The sequence below is a fragment of the Gopherus flavomarginatus genome, chromosome 6 (genome assembly GCF_025201925.1).
Source record: "Gopherus flavomarginatus isolate rGopFla2 chromosome 6, rGopFla2.mat.asm, whole genome shotgun sequence".
NCBI lineage: Eukaryota > Metazoa > Chordata > Testudines > Testudinidae > Gopherus > Gopherus flavomarginatus.
In genome coordinates, this window is record NC_066622.1 from 46,319,114 (window position 1) to 46,345,210 (window position 26,097).

The following is a 26,097-nucleotide window of genomic DNA, read 5'->3' on the forward strand; positions in this document are numbered from 1 at the left end:
TGGGATCCAATTCCCATCCAATCCACCCTGCCCTCTGTCCCCTGACTGCTCTTACCCCTTATTCAGCCATCCCAACCCCTTTACCATGAGGCTCCAAGCAGAGCCAGATATGCTGCCCCCATGGGAGCATGCAGCTCCGCCCCTCAGAATGCTGCACACGTGGCGGCAGGGCTCTGGATGAACGGGAGCATCTTTCCCTCCCTGCAGAGCCAAACACTGCCCTGCGGGAGCGTGCAGCCCCGGCCCCCAGGGCACTGCACGCATGGCGGCAGGGCTCCAGGGGAAGAGGGGAAAGGCAGGGGAGGGGCCGGCGGCTTGCTGCGCTCGGCCAGACGCTCCTGCCTGGGAGGATGGGCCCTGCGGCTTGCCACACCGATTGGATTTTTAATGGCACACTGGAGTCCTGGCAGGCAGCAGTGTGCCATTAAAAATCGGTTCCTGTGCCGTCTTTGGCACGCGTGCCATAGGTTGCCGACCCCTGCTGTAACTTAAGGTAGAGTGAAGGTTATGGGACCAAATGGGAAGCGGCCCAGAGAGTAGCAGCAGCAACCAAGTAAAGAAAAGCTGCTGTCTAAAAGGTCCCTAAGTTGGGATCTGGTGTAGTGGGCAGGCCCGAGACACTCCTTCCCCCCAGCCACTGGAAAAGTGGCTAAACCCCAAGAAGGGGATAAGACTATTAAAAGCCCAAATAGGCCCAGGGACACGGCTGAAGACCCCAGAGAGGGCCAACCCTTTGTTGAACTTTGTTTCCCTCCCCCCACTCCCACGAAGGGGACTGAAATTAAGGACTGACATGGCTGGAGAGCTGGGATACCAGAGAACAATTAAAGGCAAACAGTCTCCAGGGAGAAAGCCCTGGGGACGCTGCTTTATAACAGGACAGGGACAGACTTAAAGTTAGCCCAGAAGGGGCTGAGAACTGAACCCAGAGGCAGGGCTGCAGATACCAACAAGTGCACGGTGATAGTCCTTGTTGGACATTTGTTGCCATGGAAGGGGTTCATCCATTTTAGACTATGTTTGACTTAGCCAGAGGGCTGAGCCACTGAAGACACGCCTGATGAGGGCAACAGCCGACCAGGAGCATTGTGAACAGAGAAAGTGCAGATTCACACCCAACTGACAGGCAGCGCTCAGGAGAGGTGAGTGCACCCTGTCACGTTCAGTTTTAGTGAGGGATAAACACAGTCTTAGAACCTCTGTTACAGAAGTAATCGTCATGTGTTTGAGGGTCATGATGGCTATCTGCAACAATCTTGATAGTTAATTCTAGGCCTTTTTGGATTTGCTGTTCTTTTCTTTGGAACTCAGATTTTCCTTATGAAACCAGTCAACCAGATACAAAGCTTTATGGAGAAGATATGTGATATGAATTATAATTGCAAGAGAAATGAAAAAAATGTTTTCTCATATAACTGCAAGACTGCATATTAAAACTGGTTTAAGAATTAAAATAGCTGCATCTGTTGAGATAAATGTCTGTGCAGAGGTGACCTAATAACTATTTTTCAAGTCTTTCTGAAAAGTATTTTTGGAAGTATAGAAAAAGCCTCCTTTGTATAGTTCCTGTGGCTCAGGGAATGCATCTACTTTTTAAAAGCTATCAGTTCATTATTATCTCCTAAAATTAGTGCAGAACTTTAAAGCTACTGTAGTGTAATTCTTATCTGAAAAGTGACCATATAAAAATATCACAGTATGCCTCTATTTATCCAGAGTCTGAGTTTGTGGAAATGCTCAGGTCCACAACTTGAGTTGAATATATGTCCATCCTGGCTGTTGGAGACCAGTGAAGAAGTACTGGGCCCATTGTGGATTGTGTATGTCACTGTGGGGATAGAATAACAGCAGACCTTAAGAAAGCTATTGGCTTGACTCTGACAATCTTGCTATTTATTGACCTCTGTCTAGTTTTCATTTTCAGGAAAAATTGTTAAAAAGGTTGTGGCAAAACAGGTCAGATGATATGTGAGAGCCTTGAGCTCATCCAGGGCCAGCCTTAGGAAAAATGGTACCCTGAGAAAACTTGTGTTTTGTTGACCCTGCCCCCGTCTCCCCAAGCTCCTCCATTGTCTTGGGCCCCTCTGCCTCTCCAGGCTCTCCACCCATCCCCTGATCATCCCAGGACCCCTCTGCCTCCTCATCTATCGCCCCTGGCTTCCACTGCCTCTGGGGGTCATCCCCATTGCTCCAGGCCTCTGCTGCCTCCACAGGCTCCTCTCCCATAGCCTCTGGCTCCCACTGCCTCTGGGGGCTCATCCCCATTGCTCCAGGCCCCTGCTGCCTCCACAGGCTCCTCTCCCATAGCCCCTGGCTCCCACTGCCTCTGGGGGCTCATCCCCATTGCTCCAGGCCCCTGCTGCCTCCACAGGCTCTTCCCCCATAGCCCCTGGACCCCACTGCCTCCCAATCCATCCTCCCACAGACCTCACTGCCTTCTCCCCTCATTACTTCAAGCTCCCTTCCGTGGTCTCGCACCCCAGGCCCACCCTGCCCCTTGCCTCTTGACCACAGTGCTCCCCTGACCAGGGCACCCTGGGCAATCACCCACCAACCCCTTAAGGTTGGCCCTGTGCTCCTCACCTGGCAGATCTGCCCCAGTCAGCCACCCAGCACCCTGGCCTGCCTCACAGGGAACGAGAGAAGGGCTCGGGGGCTGTCAGTGCCAGGAAAAAAGCAGGCACTCAGGCCAGTCCTGGCCATTACCTTATTGGTCCCAATCCTAGTCATGGCGTTGTCCAGGTGGGAACAGCGGCACCGCCAAGCCCCAATCCCTGCAGCAGCTGCAGATCCTCCAGGGGACCCAACAGGCATGGATCGCAGGGTGTGGTGACTCGAAGGCAATGACCATGAAACCTCCAGCCACCCTCAGGGCCAACTCCTTCTCCTTGCCCTCCCCCCTCCACCTAGTGGCTCTGTTTCTCCCTCTGCCACCTGCCAGGACCCTGGGCTCCTCTGGCCCTGGGTGGAGGCCATCGCCAGCCACCACTCCACTAACATATACTGCTGGGGGGGGGCATTGCTCCCCCAAACCCTGCCCAAATTTCTGAGGTTCAAGGTTGGAATTTTTAAAATGCTTAATGTTGGCCTAATTCTGCTTCCATTAAATTCAATTGACTTCAGTGGAAGCAGAGTTAGGCCAACACTGAACACTTTTGAAAATCTCACTCCAAGGCTCTTGAGATTCACTTCTTTCTTACTACATCGGCTCCAGCTTTAAGAGCTCTCCACTCCAATCAGCCAGAAGGAAGCTCTAGCAGAAATAAGAACAGCCATTCATGGGGAAATGGAAGTGAGAATTTTCTCTACTTATATAACTATTTTTCCTTAACATATATTCAGAAGCTTAGTGGGTACTGAACTATCTTTTTCCCCTGGGAAATTTTAAAAGCATTTTTGTCACTTTTATTTTTACGCCATTTGCCTTAATTTTTACAACATTGTTTGTGGCCTATATTGCAGCTGATACAACCTTAAAAAGAAACAGAAGAGGCAGGAAATTTGCCCAAAATGCTTCATGTTCTGTGGAATAAGTTTTAATATCTGAAAAACATGGTCTCTTACCCTAAACATCTAGCAGGATGACATAGGACCTGCTATAAGACTTCTCTTTTTATGTCTTAAGAATTTTATTTCACAGGGACATCAGTTTTACAGCATATTCTATATTACAGGGTCACATGATCCTGTTTCAGCCACAGATCATTTTTGGTGCCAAAAATTCTTGATAATTTATGAGGATATTTTAGTGCAAACCTTATTAAGGGTATATGACCATGTCTCAGCCTACTTTGGCAGGTCATGGGAGTAATAAATATATATAATCACATCATAGCCATGTTTAAACATACAACAGAACAGTCAAGATTCAGAATGCTTTCAAATTAAATCTCTCACACTAAGAAAGAAGCATCAGTTTATGGACAGTTATATTGCTTGATGTAGTGTAAATATACTTCACCATGCTCTACATCAAAGTAAAAGATTTATTTGTATTCCTCCGAAGTTCTGGCTCAACCATTCTACTTATGAGTAGTAGAGCAATGCAGTGACAATCTGGTTTAAATTGTCAGGTCGCAATTTTTAACTTAAATCTAAAATGTAAACTCACATTATATATGTTTACTATAAATTTTGTGTTTATATGTACAGTAACTCCTCGCTTAACGTAGTTATGTTCCTGAAATTGCGACTTTAAGTGAAATGATGTTTGTCATAAATAGATAAGTAAGAGTTAATGGAACAGAAATACTTCATATCTCTTTTGCCTGTAAAGGGTTAACAAGATCAGTGAGCCTGGCTGTCACCTGACCAGAGGACCAATCAGGGGACAGGATACTTTCAAATCTTGAGGGAGGGAAGTTTTTGTGTGTGCTGTTAGTTTTTGGTGGTTGTTCTCTCTGGGTTCTGAGAGTGACCAGACGTGCAACCAAATTTCTCTCCAATCTCCCTGATACAGGTTCTTATAGATTCAAAATAGTAAGTACTAGGTGATAAGGCGAGTTAGGCTTATGTTTGTTTTCTTTATTTGCAAATGTGTATTTGGCTGGGAGGAGTTCAAATGTGTATTTGGCTGGAAGGAGTTCAAATTTGTATTTTGCTGAAAGGATTTTACTTTGTACTTGTATACTTAGGCTGGGAGGGTATTCCTAGTGTCTATAGCTGAAAGACCCTGTACATATTCCATCTTAAATTTACAAAGATAATTTTTACTGTTTTTTCTTTCTTTAATTAAAAGCTTTTCTTGTTTAAGAACCCAATTTTTTGTTTTATTCTGGTGAGACCCCAGGGGACTGGGTCTGGATTCACCAGGGAATTGGTGGGGAGAAAGGAGGGAAGGGGGAGAGAGAGGTTAATTTTCTCTCTGTGTTAGGATTACTTTCTCTCTCAGGGAGAGTCTGGGAGGGGGAGAGAGAAGGAGGGGGGAAGGTGAATTTTCCTCTCTGTTTTAAGATTCAAGGAGTTTGAATCACAGTGATCTTCCAGGGTAACCCAGGGAGGGGAAGCCTGGGAGAGGCAATGGTGAGGGAAAGGGTTTACTTTCCGTGTGTTAAGATCCAGAGGGACTGGGTCTTGGGGGTCCCCGGGCAAGGTTTTGGGGGGACCAGAGTGTACCAGGCACTGGAATTCCTGGTTGGTGGCAGCACTACAAGTACTAAGCTGGTAATTGAGCTTAGAGGATTTCATGCTGGTACCCCATCTTTTGGACGCTAAAGTTCAGAGTGGGGGATTATTCTATGACAATGTTAAGCGAATCCAATTTCCCCATAAGAATTTATGTAAATGAGAGGATTAGGTTCCAGGGAAATTTTTTTCACCAGACAAAAGACTACACACACACACACACACACACACACACACACACACACACTGTAAGTTTTAAACAAACAATTTAATACTGTACACAGCAGTGAAGATTGTGAAGCTTGGTTGAGGTGGTGAAGTCAGAGGGTGGAAGAGGGTAGGATATTTCCCAGGGAATGCCTTACTGCTAAATGATGAACTAGAACAGCTGAGCCCTCAAGGGTTAACACATCGTTGTTAATGTAGCCTCACACTCTATGAGGCAGCACGAACGGAGGGAGGGGAGACAGCATGGCAGGCAGAGATAGACACACATCCTTGTGTGAGTGAGAGATGCGCATTGCCCCTTTAAGTACGCTGACTCCACTCTAAGTACATTGCCTTTTTAAGTAGATCAGCAAGTTGAGACAGCAGCTGCTGCCAGCAAGCTCCCTCAGTCCTGACCCCTGTCATGTCTGTTCCCCCCACTCTATGGAGATGGGGTAAGCGGCAGGCAGGAGCAGGAAGGAAGGGGACACCCTGACATTAGCCCCCCTCTCCTTCACTGGCACAGCAAGCAGGAGGCTCCTGGGAGCAGCTCCAAGGCAGAGGGCAGGAGCAGCACATGGCAGTGCGGGGAGGGACAGCTGAACTGCTGGCAATTGGTAGTCTGCTGGGTGGCTGCTGCACAGGGAACTTAGGGGCACAGGGAGCTGAACGTTAACCGGGACAACTTTAATTGAGGAGTTACTGTACAAAGAAACAATATATTGCAGACTGTGTTTCATTGAATTTAGTTAATCCTTACTAGAGTTGTTTATTAATAGCAGCAAAGAGTCCTGTGGCACCTTATAGACTAACAGACGTTTTGGAGCATGAGCTTTCGTGGGTGAATACCCACTTCGTCAGATGCATCTGACAAAGTGGGTATTCACCCACGAAAGCTCATGCTCCAAAACGTCTGTTAGTCTATAAGGTGCCACAGGACTCTTTGCTGCTTTTACAGATCCAGACTAACACGGCTACCCCTCTGATACTTATTAATAGCAGTTGTCCACAGATCTTGGGTTCTATACATGGGGAGGAGACAGACTAGGCTATGGGGACTTGCATCATTCCTTCCCCACCCCTCTAGAATATCTATGCAGCGATAACAAAGGTGAGCACAGTATTATGCAGGAAGTAAGTCCTCTCCATACAGTAGACACCATTTTAAGGGAAACTACAGGGGCAGCTGCGAATCAGGGTGCTTTAAGTATGTCTTTCCTTGGATCTGTGCTCTGGAGAGCAAGCTGGAGGAGTCAAGCATGTGGACTTGAATCACAGAGCCTCCTTGTTTGTTTTGCAGATAGCTTAATGAAGCAGTGCTCCCCATAGGAGAGAACAATCTGGGTCTAGTTTCTCGTATAGTTTGAGAGGCCATCTTAAGCACAGTTTTTAAACCTTGTTGAAATGTCAGTGTAGGCGGCACCAAATAGGATTGTGGAAGGTGATTGCCATGCAACCCTATTTGAACTGACTTAACACTTCCTGAGCTACTGATTGAAAAATTGCAAGATCCCACAACTGTATGTGCCCTTCACAAGCCTTACAGGGATGGTCACTAGGAAACAGTGTTTCAGATGCCATTCCAAACCATGGAGCCATCCATATATTAAGTTTAATAGTGCAAATAAATGTCTCACTTTAAGAACATTAATAATTACATAATTGCACAAGGTTGGAAAAGTTACCAAGCTACATATTCTAAGGTGCACAGTTGAAGGCTGAGAGTTATTGAGATGTGTATACAAATGCATAGTCACAAGCTCAGCAAATAATTAAATCTACTGATCTTGGTTTTGTATATGTATATAAGTAACTTCTCTGTCATGAATTTTTGTGTAATTACCATATTGTGTCTCCATTAGTGGGTGGATGATTTGGTTTTCAAACCCATTTTGTTGATTTAGACTCCATCCTGGCTTTGCAGTAGGGCTGTTCAATTTATGAATGATAAAAAGTTTGGTAAATCAGGTCCTAAGATTCAAGAATTACTACAGTATTTTATTGGTTTTGTTTAAAATGAGTAAGCATTCAGACACATTTTTCTCATCTCTGTATCCTTCTTTTGTTATGATGTCTTACATTTTGAGTGAATTTCAGTTGTCATGAAAGTGAAAGGCAGACAGAACTGACTTGAACCAAGCATCATGCAGGCAGGTGCTTTGCACCTTTCCTTTACACAGCTCTGCAAATGCACTTCAGTTCTTACTTGAAGTACTTTCCGACCCCAAACAGCTCAGTCAGTAGACATCAATCCTGCACTGCAGCATTCCTGCTATTCTAGTCTTGTGGCACGAGCTCTGCCACATGCTTTTTAGTCCTTATCTGCAGCACTTGTTCAAGTCCTGTGCTTTCATGAGACTTCATGCACTTGAAAAATAGCTGTAACCCAAGTCTGTTATTTTAGTATGATAATCTGCCAGTAAGATGTATCAGCACTGCAGCTTTTCATGGAGAGGTACTTCCTGTAAAACAAAGCCTTCTACAATAATTACTCATGGCTTCACAATGTAATTCTACCTGAGTCGCTGAATACAGTTCCTTATGCTTTGAGAAATTCAGAAATGACAGGGTTTAACACACAGTTCTAAATATTTATTCTTTTGTATTTAAGTTTGTTGCAAGTAAGTTTCCTTTGTTTCCTTTGCTCTTTAGTGAGCGGTTTCTGGTGAGGTTAAACAAGAACGGAGGCCCGAGGAATCCAGAAAAGATAGAACGGATGTGTGGCCTTTTCACAGTATGTATGAATTCTCATTCTCTTTCCCTATCTAACTGTGAACTGAGACTTCTCTTGAAGATTGTTTGACTGTGGACACAATCACTCTGGGAACAAATAGAAATTCTCTCTTTCCTGTATACTGAGGAAAATGAAAACTGTATATTTCTGCTCAATTGAATGAAATGTTAACATAAAAAAACTGAAATAATCTTCCAGAAAAATTGATCTTTTGCAAGTAAGGGAACATCAGATACTTTTTCACAGTTTTCATTTTTTAATGCCCATTGCATGTATTATACTCTTAGAAAACAGAAGATGGGAAATTATTTCTTTTTTGACTGTTTGTGTGGATCCCACTATTCATACACCTCATGTTCACAAGACTGGAATATTTGAATAGCAATATCTGCAGGGCCACACCTATGCCATGTGTACTCTCCCTCTCCCCCTCCCCCATGCTGGCATAAAGGCCAGAGCCATCCCTCGGTACTCTTTTACCACTCATGTCAGTTAGATGGAGCAAGCAGTGTCCACCTATTACCCTTAGTGGAATCTGCTTCAGTTGCAAATTAGGTGATTAGTTAGTGTTAATGCCCTTTAAATGACTGCTCCTTTTTTTCTTATTTTAGCCCCCCCCAAAAAAAACCTAAATTTAATTTGCCTCTTAGCATTCTGAGCCACTATCCAGGTCAAAATGGTAGATTCAGAGCTTTCAGGCTTCAAACAGTTGCTGTGTTGGGATGTTCTCATTCCACCCATGGACAGCCACAGCTATTTTGTCTCAGTGACAGCTGTGTGCCAGACTGCTACTTAGCGTGTCATTCCTTCATAACAAAAAAGTCCAAGGACACTTATTTGAAGTTATACTTCCTCAAACGATCAATTATAAGAACTTCAGACCTTGAAGAGGAAGGATCAACTTCCAACATGGATCCTGCCTCTTCTAAGTCTTTGTCAGACAGGGACCCTGCTAGCTAGCATGCAAAACCCAACATGTTGTCACCAGTCTGTTTCTTCCCTTAAGGGGACTCAAATCTTTGCTCTCCCAAGAAGAGAGCACTAAGCCTGCTCATTCAGCGGGGCAAGTGATGTTGGTTCGGCTCTGGCTAGATACTGAAGAAGCACAGTGCCTGTTACTAGTACTTTTAGGCATGTGTACCAAATGTGACAACACTAATCTCAACATATGCACCAGAACCAATGTCAGCCCTGTCGATGGACGTCTTAACAGCTCCGGCTGATTTAATGTTGGTGGAGGTGACTCCATCCCAGTACCAGTGTTGGCACCAATATCTCTATATTTGGAACTAGTGCATATTTCTGACCAGTACCAACGTTTGGGGGACAGCTATTCTCCTCCTCAGATCACATAGGTCAAGATAAGACCTCTCTCTACAGATCAGGGATTCTCACTTTAGAGCTGGAAATCATCTGCTTCCGGCATGGCAATGGCCTGGTCAGCCTTGTCAGAACCAGCATTGTCAAAATGATGCTCCACCTTGGCCCTATGGATCATACTGGAGACCACCATGCAGGAGCCAATCTCCTTCTTATCATTCATGGAAATGGAGAGGGTCTCAATCCCCTTGACAGATCCTGTCTGCACAGAAGGAAGAACAGCAGCCGGCAAAAGAGGATTGGTTGCCCAGGGGCTGCTATTATCGAGACAAATGGTCGTCAGTATAAACAAACTTGTTACTCCACAGTAGGCGTCCAACTAGATTTTGAGAGGTCTGCTTTGGCACCAGTACAGTGAATAGATTTCACAGGGACATCTGTAATGCTCTGAACCTCAGGGGAACACCCTACACCCTGATGTGCATCCTTATAATGATTGTGTGGTATCCAATGCAAGGTTTGTCATGGCGGGTGTCTTTGGAAGGCTCATGATGCACTGAGCATTGTTAGTATAGTGATGTTATAGTAATTGTTGTTACAGTAATGTTATAGTAATGTTATAGGTTATAATTTCATGTATATAGTTATGACACTGAAAATGTGTCCTCGTGGCTTAAAATAGGCCCAGGCAAAACTCTCCAAGAGCAGAGAGGCAGGTCACACCTCATAAGGGTGTGTATGGGACAAACCCAGCCCAGCCTCACAGGAACAAAGGACACTAGCCTAGGCAGCAACAAAGGATCTGTTGGACTCTTGAGTGAGTCACCCCCCTTCCCTTTGTCAGTTTGGGACTGCAATGGAGGTAATGCTCCTGACCTTGGAAGGGGGGGGGGGGCAAAGCCAAGAGGGAAGAAAGAACATGATAAAAGGGAGAGACGTTTGCCATGCTCTTTCTCTCTCTTCCACTTCCATCTACAGACATCACCACCAAGCGACTGAAGCTGATCAAAGGAGAGAGCCTGGCTGAAAGGCAACCAGCCAGCCTTTGATGAGAAGCTTCTAAGTTTGTAAGGGCACTGAAAATGTTAAGATCAGCTTAGAATGTGTTTTGCTTTTATTTCATTTGACCAAATCTGATTTGTTGTGCTTTGATTTATAATCACTTAAAATCTATCTTTGTAGTTAATACATTTGTTTGTTTATTCTACCTGAAGCAGTGCTTTTGATTTGAAGCAAGTCAGAGACTCCCCTGGGGATAACAAGCCTGGTGCATATCAATTTCTTCGTTAAACTGACGAACTCATGTAAGCTTGCAGCATCCAGCCGGCATAACTGGACATTGCAAAACGGAGGTTCCTAGGGTTATGTCTGGGACTGGCGATATTGGCTTGTGTCATTTGGTTGCACAATCCAAGGAACAGCTTACATGCCAGAGGCTGTGCATCAACAACCCAGGAGTGGGGGTTCTCACAGCAGAGCAGGGTAAGGCTGGCTCCCAGAGTCAAGGATTGGAGTGACCTAGCAGATCACCAGTCCAGATAACACCAGGGGAACGTCACAGAACAGATTTCATAGGGACATCACTGAATGCAGTGACAGGTAGGGCTAACTTTTACCTACTGATATATTTCTCACCCTAAAGTATCTTAACAATTCAGCTCAGCCTCAAACCTGAGTGAGGAATTGCCTTCAACTATTGGGCCATGTTTTTGTAACCCAAAACACTAGGTTACATCTTTGATGCCTCCATGGATGTCTCAGGATACTCTACATACCAAACAAACAGTCTGGACAAGCAAGTGTCTGTAGTCAGCTAGGTTCTGCTGTCTCTCAACTCGTGGAAGGATCCTTCCAGAGTCTGTGCAGGAATCCCATTTATTCACGATTTCCGGACCATTGTGATAACAGACACTTTCCTCTTGGGTTGGAAATCACACAATCCAGGGCAAAGGGTCATCCCAAGAGCAGTTACTCCATGTCAAGCTTCTAGAGTTGAGAGAGTTCAGAAATGTTGGCCTTCAATTTCTTCTTCTGATCAGAGCCAAATCCAATCAAGATCATGACAGACAATGTGGCCTGGATGTTCTATATCAGTTGTCAGGGAGAGGATGTCTCCCCTCATTCCATGCCGAAGCAATAAAACTGGTGCATACCCAACCAGGAATCATCTCAGCTTCTTACTTTCTAGATGTGCAAAAAACTGTAGCTGATGACCTCAGCAGGCATTTCCCCCAAAATTACAAATGGGAGCTGGACTCATGAGTCCTCAACAACATATTATTAACTTGGGTGCTTCCAGACCTAGACCTCTTTGCAACTTCTGCCAATAGAAAATACAAGAAATTTTGCTAAAGAGACTAGACCCTCAATTACTGGGGGATTTCTTTCTCATCTCATGGATGAGAGGCCTTCCAACATTACTTTGGAAAGTATTGAATAAAATCAAACAAGACAGGGCCAGGGTCATTTTAATTGCAACATTCTGGTCGAGGTAAGTCTGGTAACCTTTCATCATTCAACTTGCTTCTTGTCCACTCATGAGACTTCCAGCTAGTTGGCATTCTGTTGTCTCAGGATGCTGGTCAGATTTTTCATCCCAATCTAAAAGTTCTGCTACTCCAGGTGTGGCTCCTGAATGGTTCTTGGGGACAGAGACCTCCTGATCAAGGTAAGAGCAACATATATTATTAAACAGCAGAAAACATCTGCCAGAAATATGTACCTTCAAAAATGGAAGAGATTTTACCACTGGTATACTTGTCAACAAGTCTCTCCTGTTCTCTTCCCTTCCCACCATCCTTGACTAATTAAAGACTTCAGGTCTCACTGCGAGTTTCATCAGGGTTGACTTGGCAGCTATTACAGTCTTTTACTCATTTGTAGAAGGTTTTTTGATCTTTGCTCACCCTGCAAACTCAGGATTTCTCAGAGGACTGATGAATCTTTTGCATAAGATTAGAGAACCTACTCCAGTATGGGACTTGAACCTTGTTGAACCTTACAAAACGCCCTTTTGAGCCATTAGCTACAATATATTTATTGCTTTACTTATTCATGAAAACAGCTTTCTTGGTGGCCAGCACTTCTGCCTGGAAAGTAAGAGAACTGGGAGCTTGAATGGCAGACCCTCCTTTTACAATAAAAGCAGCAAAGAATCCTGTGGCACCTTATAGACTAACAGACGTTTTGGAGCATGAGCTTTCGTGGGTGAATACCCACTTCCTCAGATGCATCCACGAAAGCTCATGCTCCAAAACGTCTGTTAGTCTATAAGGTGCCACAGGATTCTTTGCTGCTTTTACAGATCCAGACTAACACGGCTACCCTCTGATCCTTTTACAATGTTTCTCAAGGAAAAGGTAATTTGTGACCAGATCTCAAGTTTCTGCCTAAGATGTCTTCTGAATTTTATATTAATCAGACCATTTATCTCCCAGTTACTTTTCCAAAAGCATATCAGACTAGACAAGAAGCAACCTTCCATATTCTTAATGTCAGAAGGATGTTAGTCTTCTATCTGGACAGAATCAAACTGTTCATAAGGTCTTCTACACTCTTTGTTTCAGCTATAGACATATTCAAGGGATCTGCACTCTCCTCTCAAAGTTTCTCAAGATGGATCTTGGGGTATATTATTGCATGTTATGATTTGGCTCATATTCAGCCTCTTTCTAGAGTAATAGCTCATTCTACAGGTCAGTCTTTGTCTGTGGCATTACTCAAAGATGTTCCAGTTACTGAAATCTGCAGAGCTGCAACCTGAACCTCTGTACATACTTTCTCCAACCATTATGCTCTGCTTTGCTTCTAAATCAGATGCTGCAATTGGTAATGTAGTTTTCTCTTCAGTACTGAACTCTGTTCCGAAGCTCCCTCCTTCTTATGGAGGTGCTTCTTGGAAGTCACTTGAAATGGAGGATCCATAGGGACACTACTCAGAGAAGGGGAGCTAAACTTGTGTAGTAACTGGAGTTATTCAAGATGTTCCACTACCCACCCTCCTTCCCCTCTCTTGGGAGTTTCCCCTGTGGAACTCTGTGGTAGAGAAGTAACTGAGGGCAGTTTTCCCATGCAGCCCTATATGTCCTTGAAATGGGGAATGAGGATGTGTAGGGCACATATGCAGGCCAAATAGGTGCTGCTACCAATAATTTTCAACCAAAGGTTCAGGGACACATGCACTCCTGAAGTGGAGCAACTACAGGGATACACACCTTGAAGAACTCCAGTTAAGGCACAAGGGTGAGTAACCTCTTCTATTTGGGTGTACGTCTGTCTTTGACAGGACTCTGTTGGCATAAGTGACTAACTTCTCCTGCAAAAGAAATATGCCCAGTGTTTTCTCTGATGCATCACTCTGGAGGGTCAGTGGCTCTCCTGCTTGGTGGTACTTCAGGAGAGGGGCATCTGTTATTAGTTTCAGCATGTCAAATATTTGGAGTTGGTGACTTTCCCAGTCCCACTCCACATCCTGCCTTGTGAGCTGACATATGGGTTCTACCACTGCAGCCAGGTGTGGACAGAAAAATTTATCATTCCTCTGAAGCGCCATACCCCTTCTATATACACTGGAGCTGATGTGTCTCTGACTGCCTTAATCTTGTTGGGATCTGCTTTCAATGCCTTTGCTGTGCGCAGTTGTACAATATATGTCATCTCATGCTTTTTGAATAACTTTTTTTTCTGGATTGAGTTTAATGTTCTGGTCCCTGCATGGCTGTAGGAAATCTTGTAGTTTTCTGTCATAGTCTCATTCATCTTCTGTGTCACTTCTCCCTTCACCTATAATGAAGATAACACCTGCAGTTATTTTCACCACAAGCAGTCCTTCCAGTGGTTGAGTGAGTCTTCTCTGGACCACCTCTGGTGCTGAGCTTATGCCTATCAGCATGCATAGCCATCTGTAGCAACCAAATAGTGTTATGCCTGACTCTTTATCCAGGCTTATGTGCCAAAACATGTTCCTCACATCACAGATCATAAATATTCTGGCTTTGAAATGTTCTGTCAAGATGTCATCAATTGTGAGCAGTGGGCAATGGCATCTTGTCAATGCCCAGTTCAGTGGCTTTGGGTCTATGCAGATGCATAATTTGCCTGAAGGCTTCTTTACCACCACCATGCTGCTTACCCAGGCAGTTCTAGCTTCTGCAGGTGCTATGATACCACTGCCTCTGCAGGTGCTGTGATGCATCTGCTCAGCAGACTTTTGAGCTCCTTGTGTACTGGATTATGTATTGCCACTGGAAATTTCCTTCGTGATAAACACACCGATTCCACTGTAGGGTGTATTTACAGTCACAGATTTCCTTTGAGGCACTCATCTCTTTTGAAAAATCCTCATATGCTTTCAGAATTGTCTCCATTGTCCATGGGACTCCCTCTTTTGCTTCTTGCACTGCAGCTATAAAATTCTGGTGCTTGCTCTTTTATCAGATCTGTAGCTTGTATTGCTGTATTCCCCAAGAGGGATCTGTGTTCATAGAATCTTAGAATATCAGGGTTGGAAGGGACCTCAGGAGGTCATCTAGTCCAACCCCCTGCTCAAAGCAGGACCAATTCCCAACTAAATCATCCCAGCCAGGGCTTTGTCAAGCCTGACCTTAAAAACTTCTAAGGAAGGAGATTTCACCACCTCCCTAGGTAACTCATTCCAGTGCTTCACCACCCTCCTACTGAAAAAGTTTTTCCTAATATCCAGCCATCCACAACAACAAACATCAATTGTACCATCTGTTTTTAATGTTAGTTACTATGAAGTCACATTTTCCTACGGGCCGTATTATGCTCTCGTTGTACATTAGGAGGGTACACCTGCTTTTTCTAATGGGTGTGTTCAAGTCCAGTTCACACCAAGGAATCATTTTGCAGGAGGCCATGCTATCCATCTGAAATTGCACGACAGAGTGTGGGGGTGCATGGAGGTTGATATTGTCCCTAGTTGCTTTCCTGTCCTGACAGTCTGTATCTAATAGTCTTGTGGAGTCAAGGAGAAAGTTATGCTGTCACCACAACAATCTGATATCCACTCCCCTTCTTGTACAAGGCTTATTGAATCTGAGACTTTCTCCTGTTCTTGTACATGATGCTAAAATGGTTCAACTTGCCACATTCCTTGTAATGCTGTCCCACATATGCAGTGTCCCACAGTAAATACATTTCAGTATGCGTATGGAATCCTGGCCACCTCCTCTCCTTTGCTGTTGTCTCACTTCATATATTTCTGGAGGTGTTGTGCCTCCTAGGGCTTTCATCCTTTGTCTTTATTTTCACTGCATGCCTCATCTACCTCGTGTGAGGTTGCCTTCCTGGAGCTTCCACTCCCACAAGTTTTGATCCCAAGTGCTGTAGACCATCTGTTATTAGGGAGTCTGCCAAGTCCCCAAAATTGCATGGAACAGCCAGAGTGCATAAGGCAGTAACCATAGGGGTTTATCTCTGTCCCTTCAGATTTGTCTCCAGTGAAAAACTTGTGTCATGCCATAGTTTCTTTTTTTTGTGAGCAATAGTTCTCCCAGGCTCCTTGGACTGCTGTATGGCTTGAGGCAGTGGTGAGCTTCAGAGTGCAGCAGACCTCTCTGCCTTATTCCCAGTAAGGTAAAGTAACAGTTTTACTTCTCTGCTATTGTTGTTGTCCTGCATGGGCATGTTTGTGTACTGCCCAAACTCCTCTTCCACTTGGCCAATCACTGGGCTAGGTTTGTATCTGCAAAATCCAAGGCTCCATGGTTCACACTGCTAGCTGCTGCACTTCAGAGAACTCACAGCTCCAACACTCCCACCATGTTTCATTCACAATGAATGAAAGTTGAGGTGAACAAGTAAAACTTTATTAAATTCTGTGCACTGTTTTGTCCATGTGGATGAGTTGCTCCCAGCCTAACTTCCTTGCTTCCCTGTTTCTATTGGTGTACTGTCAATAAAAGTCCCTCCAGGAAACATGGACCCTCTGACTCCAATTCCACTCATCATGATAAAGGCAGAACACTGGTTTCAGGGCCTATGGCAGTTGGGCTGCAAAGTCCCACTTCCCAAGGAAGGAGGATGGACAGGAGTTCTGCACCCAGAATTGTACCTGAGAGGCCCAGAGTTTTAAACAGTGACTGGGTGCTGCCCAAACCCAGCTGGTATGGAAGCACATGGGATCCAAATGTTGGTCCAGTTGCAACATGGAACACAGCCAGTTATTTAACATGGGGTATCCCCCTTTCTAGCTAAACTCCCACAAGACAGTTTTCAGGTATCTGAAAGGGTGTCATAAGGAGGAGGAAGAAAACTTGTTCATCTTAGCCTCTAAGGATAACCTCATTGCAAACTGCACTGGATGTATCAACACAGCAGCTGATCCATGGCCACCATGGTAGCTGTGTGAAGAGATGCATGGCTGTAAGCCTCTGGCATTCTCAGAGATGTGCAGAGCACAACTGGCAGTTTGCCCTTCAAGGGCACAGGCCACACACAGATGACACACTACACTTCCTATAGGATTCCAGAGCCAGACTTCATTCATTGGTCATCTACATCTCAGCCCCAAATCATAAATCCTCTAGATATCAGGGCAATCCAGGCAGAAGACGTCTACATGTCCTCAACAACAGCCTTCTGGGTAGCTACCCTGGAAGATGTTAAGGTTCTCTCAAAGGACACGATCTTCCCCATTTACTAGGCAGCCTTCATTTGCTTCCAGACAGCAAGTTTGACACAAGGTTGGGAGCCATATTCAAATCACTCAAGAGCCACTCCAAGCCCTTCCTTTGGATGCCATCTTGCTTTCTTAAGAACATAAGAATGGCCCTATTGGGTCAGACCAAAGGTCCATCTAGCCCAGTATCCTGTCTTCTGACAGTGGCCAGTGCCAGGTGCCCCAGAGGGAATGAACAGAACAGGTACTCATCAAGTGATCCATCCCCTGTTGCTCATTCCCAGCTTCTGGCAAACAGAGGCTAGGGACACCATTCCTGCCCAATAGCCATTGATGGACCTTCCTTCAAACTTGGACTGCAATAACAGACAAATGGGTGCTAGAAGTTGTGTCTCATGACTATTCCATCTAATTTCAGGCTTTACTCCCTACCCACCCTCCCTTCCCTATTGTTCTTCAGAGACGCTTCTCATGAAAATCAGCTAAAGGAAGAATTGTCTTTTCCACTTTGCCAAGGAGTCATAGAGGACATGGTACCTCTGGAGTACAGAGGAACAGGTTTCTACTCCTTATATTTATTTTTTTGTCCTGAAGCAAAAAGGGGGTCTTCATCCTATACTAGAACTGAGTAGACTGAATAAATGTATATGCCATCTCAGATTCAGGATAGCAAAGCTTACTTGGATCATCCTTTTTCTTTCAGGCTTAAGACTTGTTCATATCTCTTGAGTTGCAAGACACATACTTCCATATTGCCATCCATCTGTCCCACAGGAAGTACCTATATGGCATATACCTATATGGGGATTGGTCCTGCTTTGAGCAGCGGGTTCGACTAGATGACCTCCTGAGGTCCCTTCCAACCTTGATATTCTATGATTCTATGGCCCAATCATTAGCAGTACAAGGCTGCCATGTGCCATTCAATCTTTCCATAACATGAAGAGACTTCCCAAAATGCTAATGACCAATATAAAAAACAAACTTCTTGGCTGCTTGTTGGCTTGCACATATGTGATACTGTTAGCCGGACTTCACCTGTGTTCATAAGAAGTCTGGTTAAGGTCATCCTCCAAGATATCAAATGAGCATGTGATTTGTGGTCCTTGGCATTCTGTCAACACTGTTGGCTAGACCCCCAAGAACATTTTGGAGGGATTCCTTTCTCTGCTCTGTCTCCTGCAATGTTGTTTCATGGTATATATATTCTAGAACTAAGAGTAATCGGATATACTACACAGCATTCCAACCTACAAGATCATTCCAATCCTGCAGAATTCCACTCTGCAAATTCTCATAGACAACACAACCACAACATACTGTATAAACAAGCAAGGAGGTGCCCATTTATCTGTCAGGAGGCAGTCAAGTTATGGACATGGTGTCAGTAGCACAAAATGAACCCCAAAAGCTCTTCATCTACCAGGAGTGAGCAACAGCCCAGCAGAATTTCTAAGCAGACACTCCATCAGCAACCACAAATGGTTTCTGGACTGTCTGCTAGGAAGTCTGCTAGGTTGATTCCTGGTAAATGAACAGCTTTGGGGGTTCATTTGTGTTATTTACACCATGTCCATAACTTGACTACCTCAATTTCTTTTGTTTGCCATCTCTGGTGCTCTTAGAGGTCAACCCACCTCCTCCCAGAGGCTACCAAAATAGATTATATGCACTGTATTTCGATCTGGTGTTATAGGACTGGTACATCTCTTCCTCCAAATATTAAAGTTCACTTCCCTAGAGTGCAAATTGCATCCTCTCCAGGCTTTAGAAACATCCCCATATCTGAAATGTGCAGGGTAATTCCTTACTTTGGTTAAGTACTATGCCCCTGACTTGACCACAAGATCAGATGCCAAATTTGGCAGGACAGTGTTAAGTTACTTGTAACAGGGTTCACTCACCACTGTGGGTCCTCCTGCTGGCTGTCTTGGGAATTATCTCTATGTGTTAGTGCACCCTTTTTGGGTGATACCTCACCGTGGTCACTCCTGCTGTAGGACCCACGTCTCTCCAAGGACCACGGCGTCCCTTTCAGCAACACAGCCCTCTGACCGTGCCACACACTGTGCTCCCTCTCCAGGGGACCTGTAGTCTTCTGTTCAGCCACTTCCCTTAGTGGCTACTGCAGCAAATTGTCTGGCCACTTCCTCATGGCTCCAGCATCCTCTTTGCCCTTGCCTCAGGGCCTCAGCCTGCAAACCTCAGCAGCCAGCCAGGAGCTGTCTCTCACTCCCCCGGCCTCTGCTAGCAGCACTTCTCTGTCCAGGTTGCTGACATCTCTCTCGGCCCCCAAGACACAGTCCTTCCTCCCTGGGCTCCCAGTAGAGAACTGAACTCCACTGCCCTGAAGCTCCCTGTTTATATGGGCCTGCTTGGCACTGATTGGCTGCTCCCTTCAGCTCTTCTCTGATTGGCTGCCTCCTACGCAGCCTCCCTAGGGCTCTATTAACCCCTTAGAGACCAGTGTGGGGCAGGTGCCCCATCACATCACTATTTAGGTAGTGGCAGTCAGGACTCCTTAATATTAATACCTCCTTCCAGTTGGGGCACTGCATATCGATCACATAGAGGAGATGACAACATCTGGAAGAACCACGGGTACTGTAAAGTTCAATAACCATTCTTTTTAATGAAAATTTGTTGTTTTCCATTTGGCAAACTTTTTTTAACCTGTATTCCTAATGAAGCATTAATTATCATGGTCTTTTGGTTTACTACGTTTTATCTGTCAACCAACGTCACTTGAAAATGTCAGCTCTGTAGAGGGAATAGTTTACACCTGCTCCAGAGGCAATATTGAGAGCACAGTTCAACAAATCACTTTAGTTCCATGGGACACAAATAAGTAATTGGCTCAGATTGTCCCCTCCTACATTAAAACCCAGGAGAAGGGAACTTTTTGTCTGGAATTGTCTGGATTTCCTCATAGATATTCTTGCATTCTCCTTTCAGGGGTGAGGCAATATTTTCAACCCTTGCAAAAAAGCCACCCTCAACCTTGGCAGATCTCAAGGCCATCTGCACTGAGGTCCTATGGCCTCTGGCTGTGACCTGCAGCCCCTGGGGCTGTATTAATGTTTTTAGTATTTTCTATGGAGCTGAAGAAAGTACAGTATGTTTCCCCACTTCTCCCCAATATTTTGACATTTTCCACTTAAAAAATAATCCCCTCTATAAATCAATTTGTCATACTGAAAATAAAAATGCTACTTCTCCAAATAGAGTAATGAACATGTACAGCTGTAGCTATTTCAATATCTGCCCATCATCCATATAATACTTTAATTAGGCAAAGGGTGTTTCCCCTTATATGTAAAACCTAAACAAAAGTAATGTTAACTTTTCACTGTCAGATTAGAAAATACAACCAGTCTTGTTGCCAAGAAGGCTAATGGCATATTGGGCCGCATTAGTAGGAGCATTGCCAGCAGATAGAGGGGAATAATCACCTCCCTCAATTCGGCACTGGTGAGGCCACATTTGGAGTACTGTGTCCAGTTTTGTGTCCCTCCCCCCCCCTCCCCCCCGAAAGGATGTGGACAAATTGGAGAGTCCAGTGGAGGACAACAAAAATATCAGGGAGCTGGGACACATGACTTATGAGGAGACGTGGAGGGAACTGGGCTTGTTTAGTCTGCAGAAGAGAAGAGTAAGGAGGGATTTGATAGCAGCCTTCAGCTACCTGAAGCGGGGTTCCAAAGAGGATGGAGCTCGGCTGTTCTCAGTGGTGGCAGATGACAGAACAAGGAGCAATCGTCTCAAATTGCAGTGAGGGAGGTCTAGGCTGAATATTAGGAAACACTATTTCACTAGGAGAGTGGTGAAGCATTGGAATGGGTTACCTAGGGAGGTGGTGGAATCTCAATCCTTAGAGGTTTTTGAGGCTCGGCTTGACAAAGCCCTGGCTGGGATGATTTAGTTGGTTGAGCAGGGGGTTGGAACCAATGCCCTCCTGAGGTCTCTTCCAACCCTAATCTTTTATGATTCTGTGATTCTATGATCACATCAAAAAGTAAAGGGTTTGTTAAGGAACCATGCATGTTTTCAAATGCCCTTTACTGTCTAGGAAGACTGAGTACAGTTGTGTGTCCCTGGCCTGTTTCTGAGTTTCTTTGCTTGTCACCATTCACTTTCTCAAAGGGAGAATTACAAAGCAAAGAAAGTATTTAAGCAGTGGTACTTCTAACAAGTGAAAACGTGGAAGCCTGTGCTGTAAATATTCTAATAATTATCCATAATTTTAATATTTTAAAATATGGTGAATTAACTTGCTTTTACATTTGTACTCTGTTTTCACAAATACTCTGTGTGCATGAGGCACTACTGAACAAAAACAACAGACAAACACTTCTTACCAGGGTTGGTCTATAATTTTTAATCCTGGTATGAGACGACGTTAGCAGGATAAGCATCCCCGGAACACTGGGAAATAGAAGAACCTTACCGGCTGAAGATGAGCTAATGATAGCTGTGAAGATTAAAACTGCACAAAATCCCTTCTTATCATTGAGCTTCATTTTTTCCAAGACACACAGGGCTAAATCTTGCCATATGCTGCACTGGTGCACTAGACAGTAAAGAGAGCATAGAAAGCTTATCCCTTACCTATGCAGCAGGAGAGAAAAAATACTAGGAAAATTTTATGCAGCTTTCACTCCTCAGCCCCAAAGAGGCATGATTTGCTAGCTAGAGAGCAGAGGCAGCACAGAAGCTAGCAAACAGAGCTGAAACAGGAATTTGAGTGGGAATTTCTACAGGAAGTTTGGAGGAGGTGGTATTTTTGTGAGGTGTTTTTCCTTCTTGACAGGAGCTTAGGAAGTAAGCCTACAAAAGCAGCCCTGCTAGTGAACAGAAAAATGGAAGAGATGGTGAAGATGACTGAAGGTGGAAGCAGCAGGATGTATATTCTTCTGGAGTGGGTATCTGAAAGGTGCTTTGTTTGTATGAAGTGCTGGCTGAATGGTTTGATGGAAGAGAAGATCCAAGGTTTGGAGATGCAGCTAGAAACTCTGATAAGAGTTTTGAAGAGTATTTGAGTGAATAATGAAGGGACGGGGACAGGAGGCTAAAGGGAAACATAAACACTTGCGGATACATGATGGACCAGAGAACTGTGAGGGTAGACTGTTGAATGAGGAGAGTGACCAGTGAAAGCCTGTGGCTCTGAGAACAAAGCAGAGGAAAGGACTGGCTACCAAAGGCGAAACAGAGCTGAGGAACAGGTTCAGTGAGTTGGAAAATGAAGGAAGGAGGCAGGCAGTAACAGAAGATGGAAGAGCAAGGAAGAAGAGAAGAACTACTGGTTCTTCCCCTATAAGAAGAGGGGAAGAAACACTGAAGATAGCCAGAGTTTGGAGCCCTAGGAGGATAGGGAATGAACAGAAGATAAGACATGCAGCCAATAAAAAACAGAAGAGGAATGGACAGAAGATCACATCAACACCGGGAAGAAGTAGGTCTATGTGACTGAGGACTCCCTATTAAGAACAGACAGGCTTGTCACTTGAGCTGATCCAGAGAACAAGAAGGTGTATTACCTGCCAGGAGCTAAGATACGGGATGTGGACCTGAAGTTGAAGAGGATCCTAATGAGATCAGAAAAGAATCCACCAATTGTCCTTCACTTGGGAACAAACTATACTGCTAGTTTCTGTCAGGAATGCATCAAGGAAGACTACATCCAGCTAGGGAAAACACTTAAAGATATGGAAGTAGAAATTACCATATCTGAGGTGGAAGCTAAACTCAAACACCTTGATGGGACCAAATCAGAGCACCCAAATAATCTCCATCTGAGAATATTAAAGGAACAGGCACATGAAATTTGCAAGCCCAATAGCAAGGCTTTTTAATGAATCTGCAAACTCAGGGATCATATCCTGTGACTGGAGAATTGCAAATATAGTACCTATATTTAAGAAAGGGGAGAAAAAGTGATCCAGGAAACTGCAGGCCCATTAGTTTGACCTCAATTGTATGTAAGGTTTGAGAAATTTTGAAAGAGAGAATAGTTAAGGACATAGAGGTAAACGGTGATTGGGATAAAACACAGCATAGTTTTACAAAAGGTAGATCGTATCATACAAACCTTATCTCTTTCTTTGAGGAGATAACTGATTTTCTAGACAAAGCAAATGCACTAGATCTAGTCTGTCTGGATTTCAGTAAAGCATTTGATACAGTTCCATGTGGGAAATTACTAGTTCCATTGGAGAAGATTGGGATTAACATGAGAATCAAATGATGGATAAAGAACTGATTAAAGGGGAGGTAAGGAACTGGTTAAAGGATACAGTGGATCAATCTGAAAATTGAACTGTCAGTCTGGAGGGAGATTACTAGTGGAGTTCCTCAGACATTGGTCATTTTCATTACTGATGTTTGCACAAAAAGTGGGAGTGCGCTAATAAAATTTGCAGATGGCACAAAGTTGGAAAGTACTGCCGATACAAAGGAGAAACAGAATACCATACAAGAAGATTTGGACCACTTTGAAAACCGGAGTAATAGAAATGGGATGAAATTTAGTAGTGCATCTGGAATACTGTGTGCAATTCTGATCTCCCATGTTTGAAAGATGAATTCAAATTGGAACAGATGCAGAGAAGGGCTACTAGGGTGATCAGAGGAATGGAGAATCTACCTTATGAGAGGAGACTTAAGGAGCTTGGCTTGTTTAGCGTAACAAAATGAAGGCTAAATGGATATATGATTGCTCTTTACAAATACGTCAGAGGGATAAATGCCAGGGAGAGAGATGAGTTATTTAAGTTAAAGGTCAATGTTGGCCAAAAAAAATAAAAAAAAGGGCAACTCCAAACAAATGGATATAAATTAGCCATCAATAAATTTAGGCCTGAAATTAGACAAAGATTTCTAACTATCAGAGAAGTGACAGCCTTCCAAGGGGAGTAGCAGGGACAAAAAACCTAATTTGTTCTAAGACCAAGATTGATAAATTTATGGAGGGGAAGATATGATTGCCTACAATGGCATATGTCCCAACCTCCATTGCCTTGGCAAATATCTTCACTGGCTGGAGATGGTAGACCAGCTGGGGAGGGCTCTGAGTTACTACAGAGAATTTTTTCCCAGGTATCTGGCTGGTGGGTCTCACCCATGTGCTCAGGGTGTAACCAATTACCATATTTGAAGTCGGGAAGGAATTTTTCCCCAGGTCAGATTGGCAGAGTCCCTTGCGGGATTTCGCCTTCCTCTGCAGCTGCGGGCATCAGTCACTTGCTGGTTTAAACCAGAGTAAACGATGGATTGTGTGTAATTTGAAGTCTTTAAATCAAGATTTGAGGACTTCAGTAACTCAGTCAGAGTTTTGGGCCTATTACAGAAGTGGGTGGGTGAGGTTTGTGGCCTACAATGTTTGGGAGGTCAAACTAGATTGTAACGGTCCCCTTCTGGCCTTTAAAGTAATAGGCGTGACCAGTCTCCAGCATGATATTTACAATAAGCAGCATGCACTAGCCAGGGAAATACACTATTTCTTTTCAAAGGAGTAAGTAGCAAGATATCCCCATCAGTTTATAGCTCCCCTTCAGCCATCCTGCACTGTGCTAGCAGAGTGGTTCTAATGCTGGAAACACAGCTCTGGTTGATATTTTTCTCTTCCCTCTCTCCCCGCACTCAGCATGCATGGCCACATATGTAAAGGGCAGAATTTTTCTCTTAGAACTTTGCTTAAAAAATATGATCTTTACTGTAGTTAGAAGTGTAACTGTCCATATGCATTTATTTTAGCTGTGCTTCTATATTTCACTGTCTGCATTGCTATCAGAAACCTCAATTTTTGAGATTTCCTCTCTCAAATCACATAGGACAGAAATCTTCCATGCAAGGTGACAGGTAGGATTCGTATTTTCTTTTCAACAAAAAAAAACCTTTTTAATTCTCTAAATTGATTTTAAGTTATAGAATTGCAAAACCAGAATTCTCCACTTTTACCTGTACTAAAAATTGTTTTCTTTTCTTTTCACAATGGCTGTAGTGTCATTTGACTTATGAGTGCTTTCATTTTGAAAAATTGCTAGTGAGAAACAAAGTTGAGTTTTTTATATTTTACAAAACTTAGTAGTAGAACAAGCCTTGTTACTGTATAAGCAAACCCAATAATGCTGTAAAACTCTCTCACTCAAACATTTCGGAGTATGCCACCATCACTAGGATGGAGGTCATAGTTTAATTAAAGGGAAAGAAAACATGAAAAATTTGAATCCCCAGCTATTATATTAAAATAACGTTAAGGGTCAGACGTAAGCTCTCAAAGCTTTTAGATTGGGAACTGAGGCCTCTACAACATCCTATTCTCATTTTATTAAGTCTAGTGATTATAAAATGCATGGGGTTTTTTCATCTTGGGTCTCAAATGAAGTGAGATGACTATTTCCTCTTACTAGGAACAATAAAGATGAGTTAAGTTACAACTTCATTTAGAATTTCTGTTTGTAGGTATGTATTTCTCCGTTTAGTATTACTATGACTTTTTTATATTTAATATAGTAACAGAACCAAAACTTCATAAATATTCTATGAATGACAACTATTTAAATGACTCTTAGACATTGTTCTCTTCTTCTTTGAGTGCTGGTCCCTGTGTGTATTCCATTGTGGGTATGCATGTGCTCCATGTGCCTGAAAGAGAGAGAATTCTTGCAAGTAGTGTCTGTTGATCCACTCCTGTGCCCCTGCCATCCTCACGCTTTGCACTAAGATTATAAGGGGTAGGGTGGACTGACCACTGCTCCAGTTCCTTCTCTACCATGAATCCAGTCATTATCTGAAGTAGGGGGAAGGAGGGTGGGTAGTGGAATACAGATAGGGACCACACATCTCGAAGAGCACCAGTTTCAACCAGGTAAGTAGCTTCCCTTTCTTCTTCAAGTGTTGGTTCCTATGTGTATTCCACTGTAGGTGTCTGACAAGCAGTAGTAAGAAAGGAGAGTATAAGGATGCAGAGTATGGCTGTATGTAAAACTACAGCCCCAAAGCATGTGTCAGCAGAGGGGTCTTGGACCAAGACGTAATGTCTCATGAATGTATGGATGGGACTTCACAT

General features: G+C 43.9%; 1 protein-coding gene and 1 long non-coding RNA gene across 10 annotated transcripts in view; one reads left to right on the forward strand and one right to left on the reverse strand.

Moving 5' to 3' along the window:
- DOCK3 (dedicator of cytokinesis 3) overlaps nt 1–26,097 on the forward strand; it is a 603,350-nt gene that overhangs the window by 343,182 nt on the left and 234,071 nt on the right. For all 8 annotated transcript variants that reach the window (XM_050957666.1, XM_050957672.1, XM_050957667.1 and 5 more), the window contains exon 10: nt 7,984–8,065. In XM_050957666.1, coding sequence (XP_050813623.1) covers nt 7,984–8,065 — 82 coding nt within the window. The remainder of the gene's footprint in view (nt 1–7,983; nt 8,066–26,097) is intronic.
- LOC127053374 (uncharacterized) overlaps nt 1–26,097 on the reverse strand; it is a 68,337-nt gene that overhangs the window by 15,937 nt on the left and 26,303 nt on the right. The gene's annotated exons all lie outside the window — the stretch shown is intronic.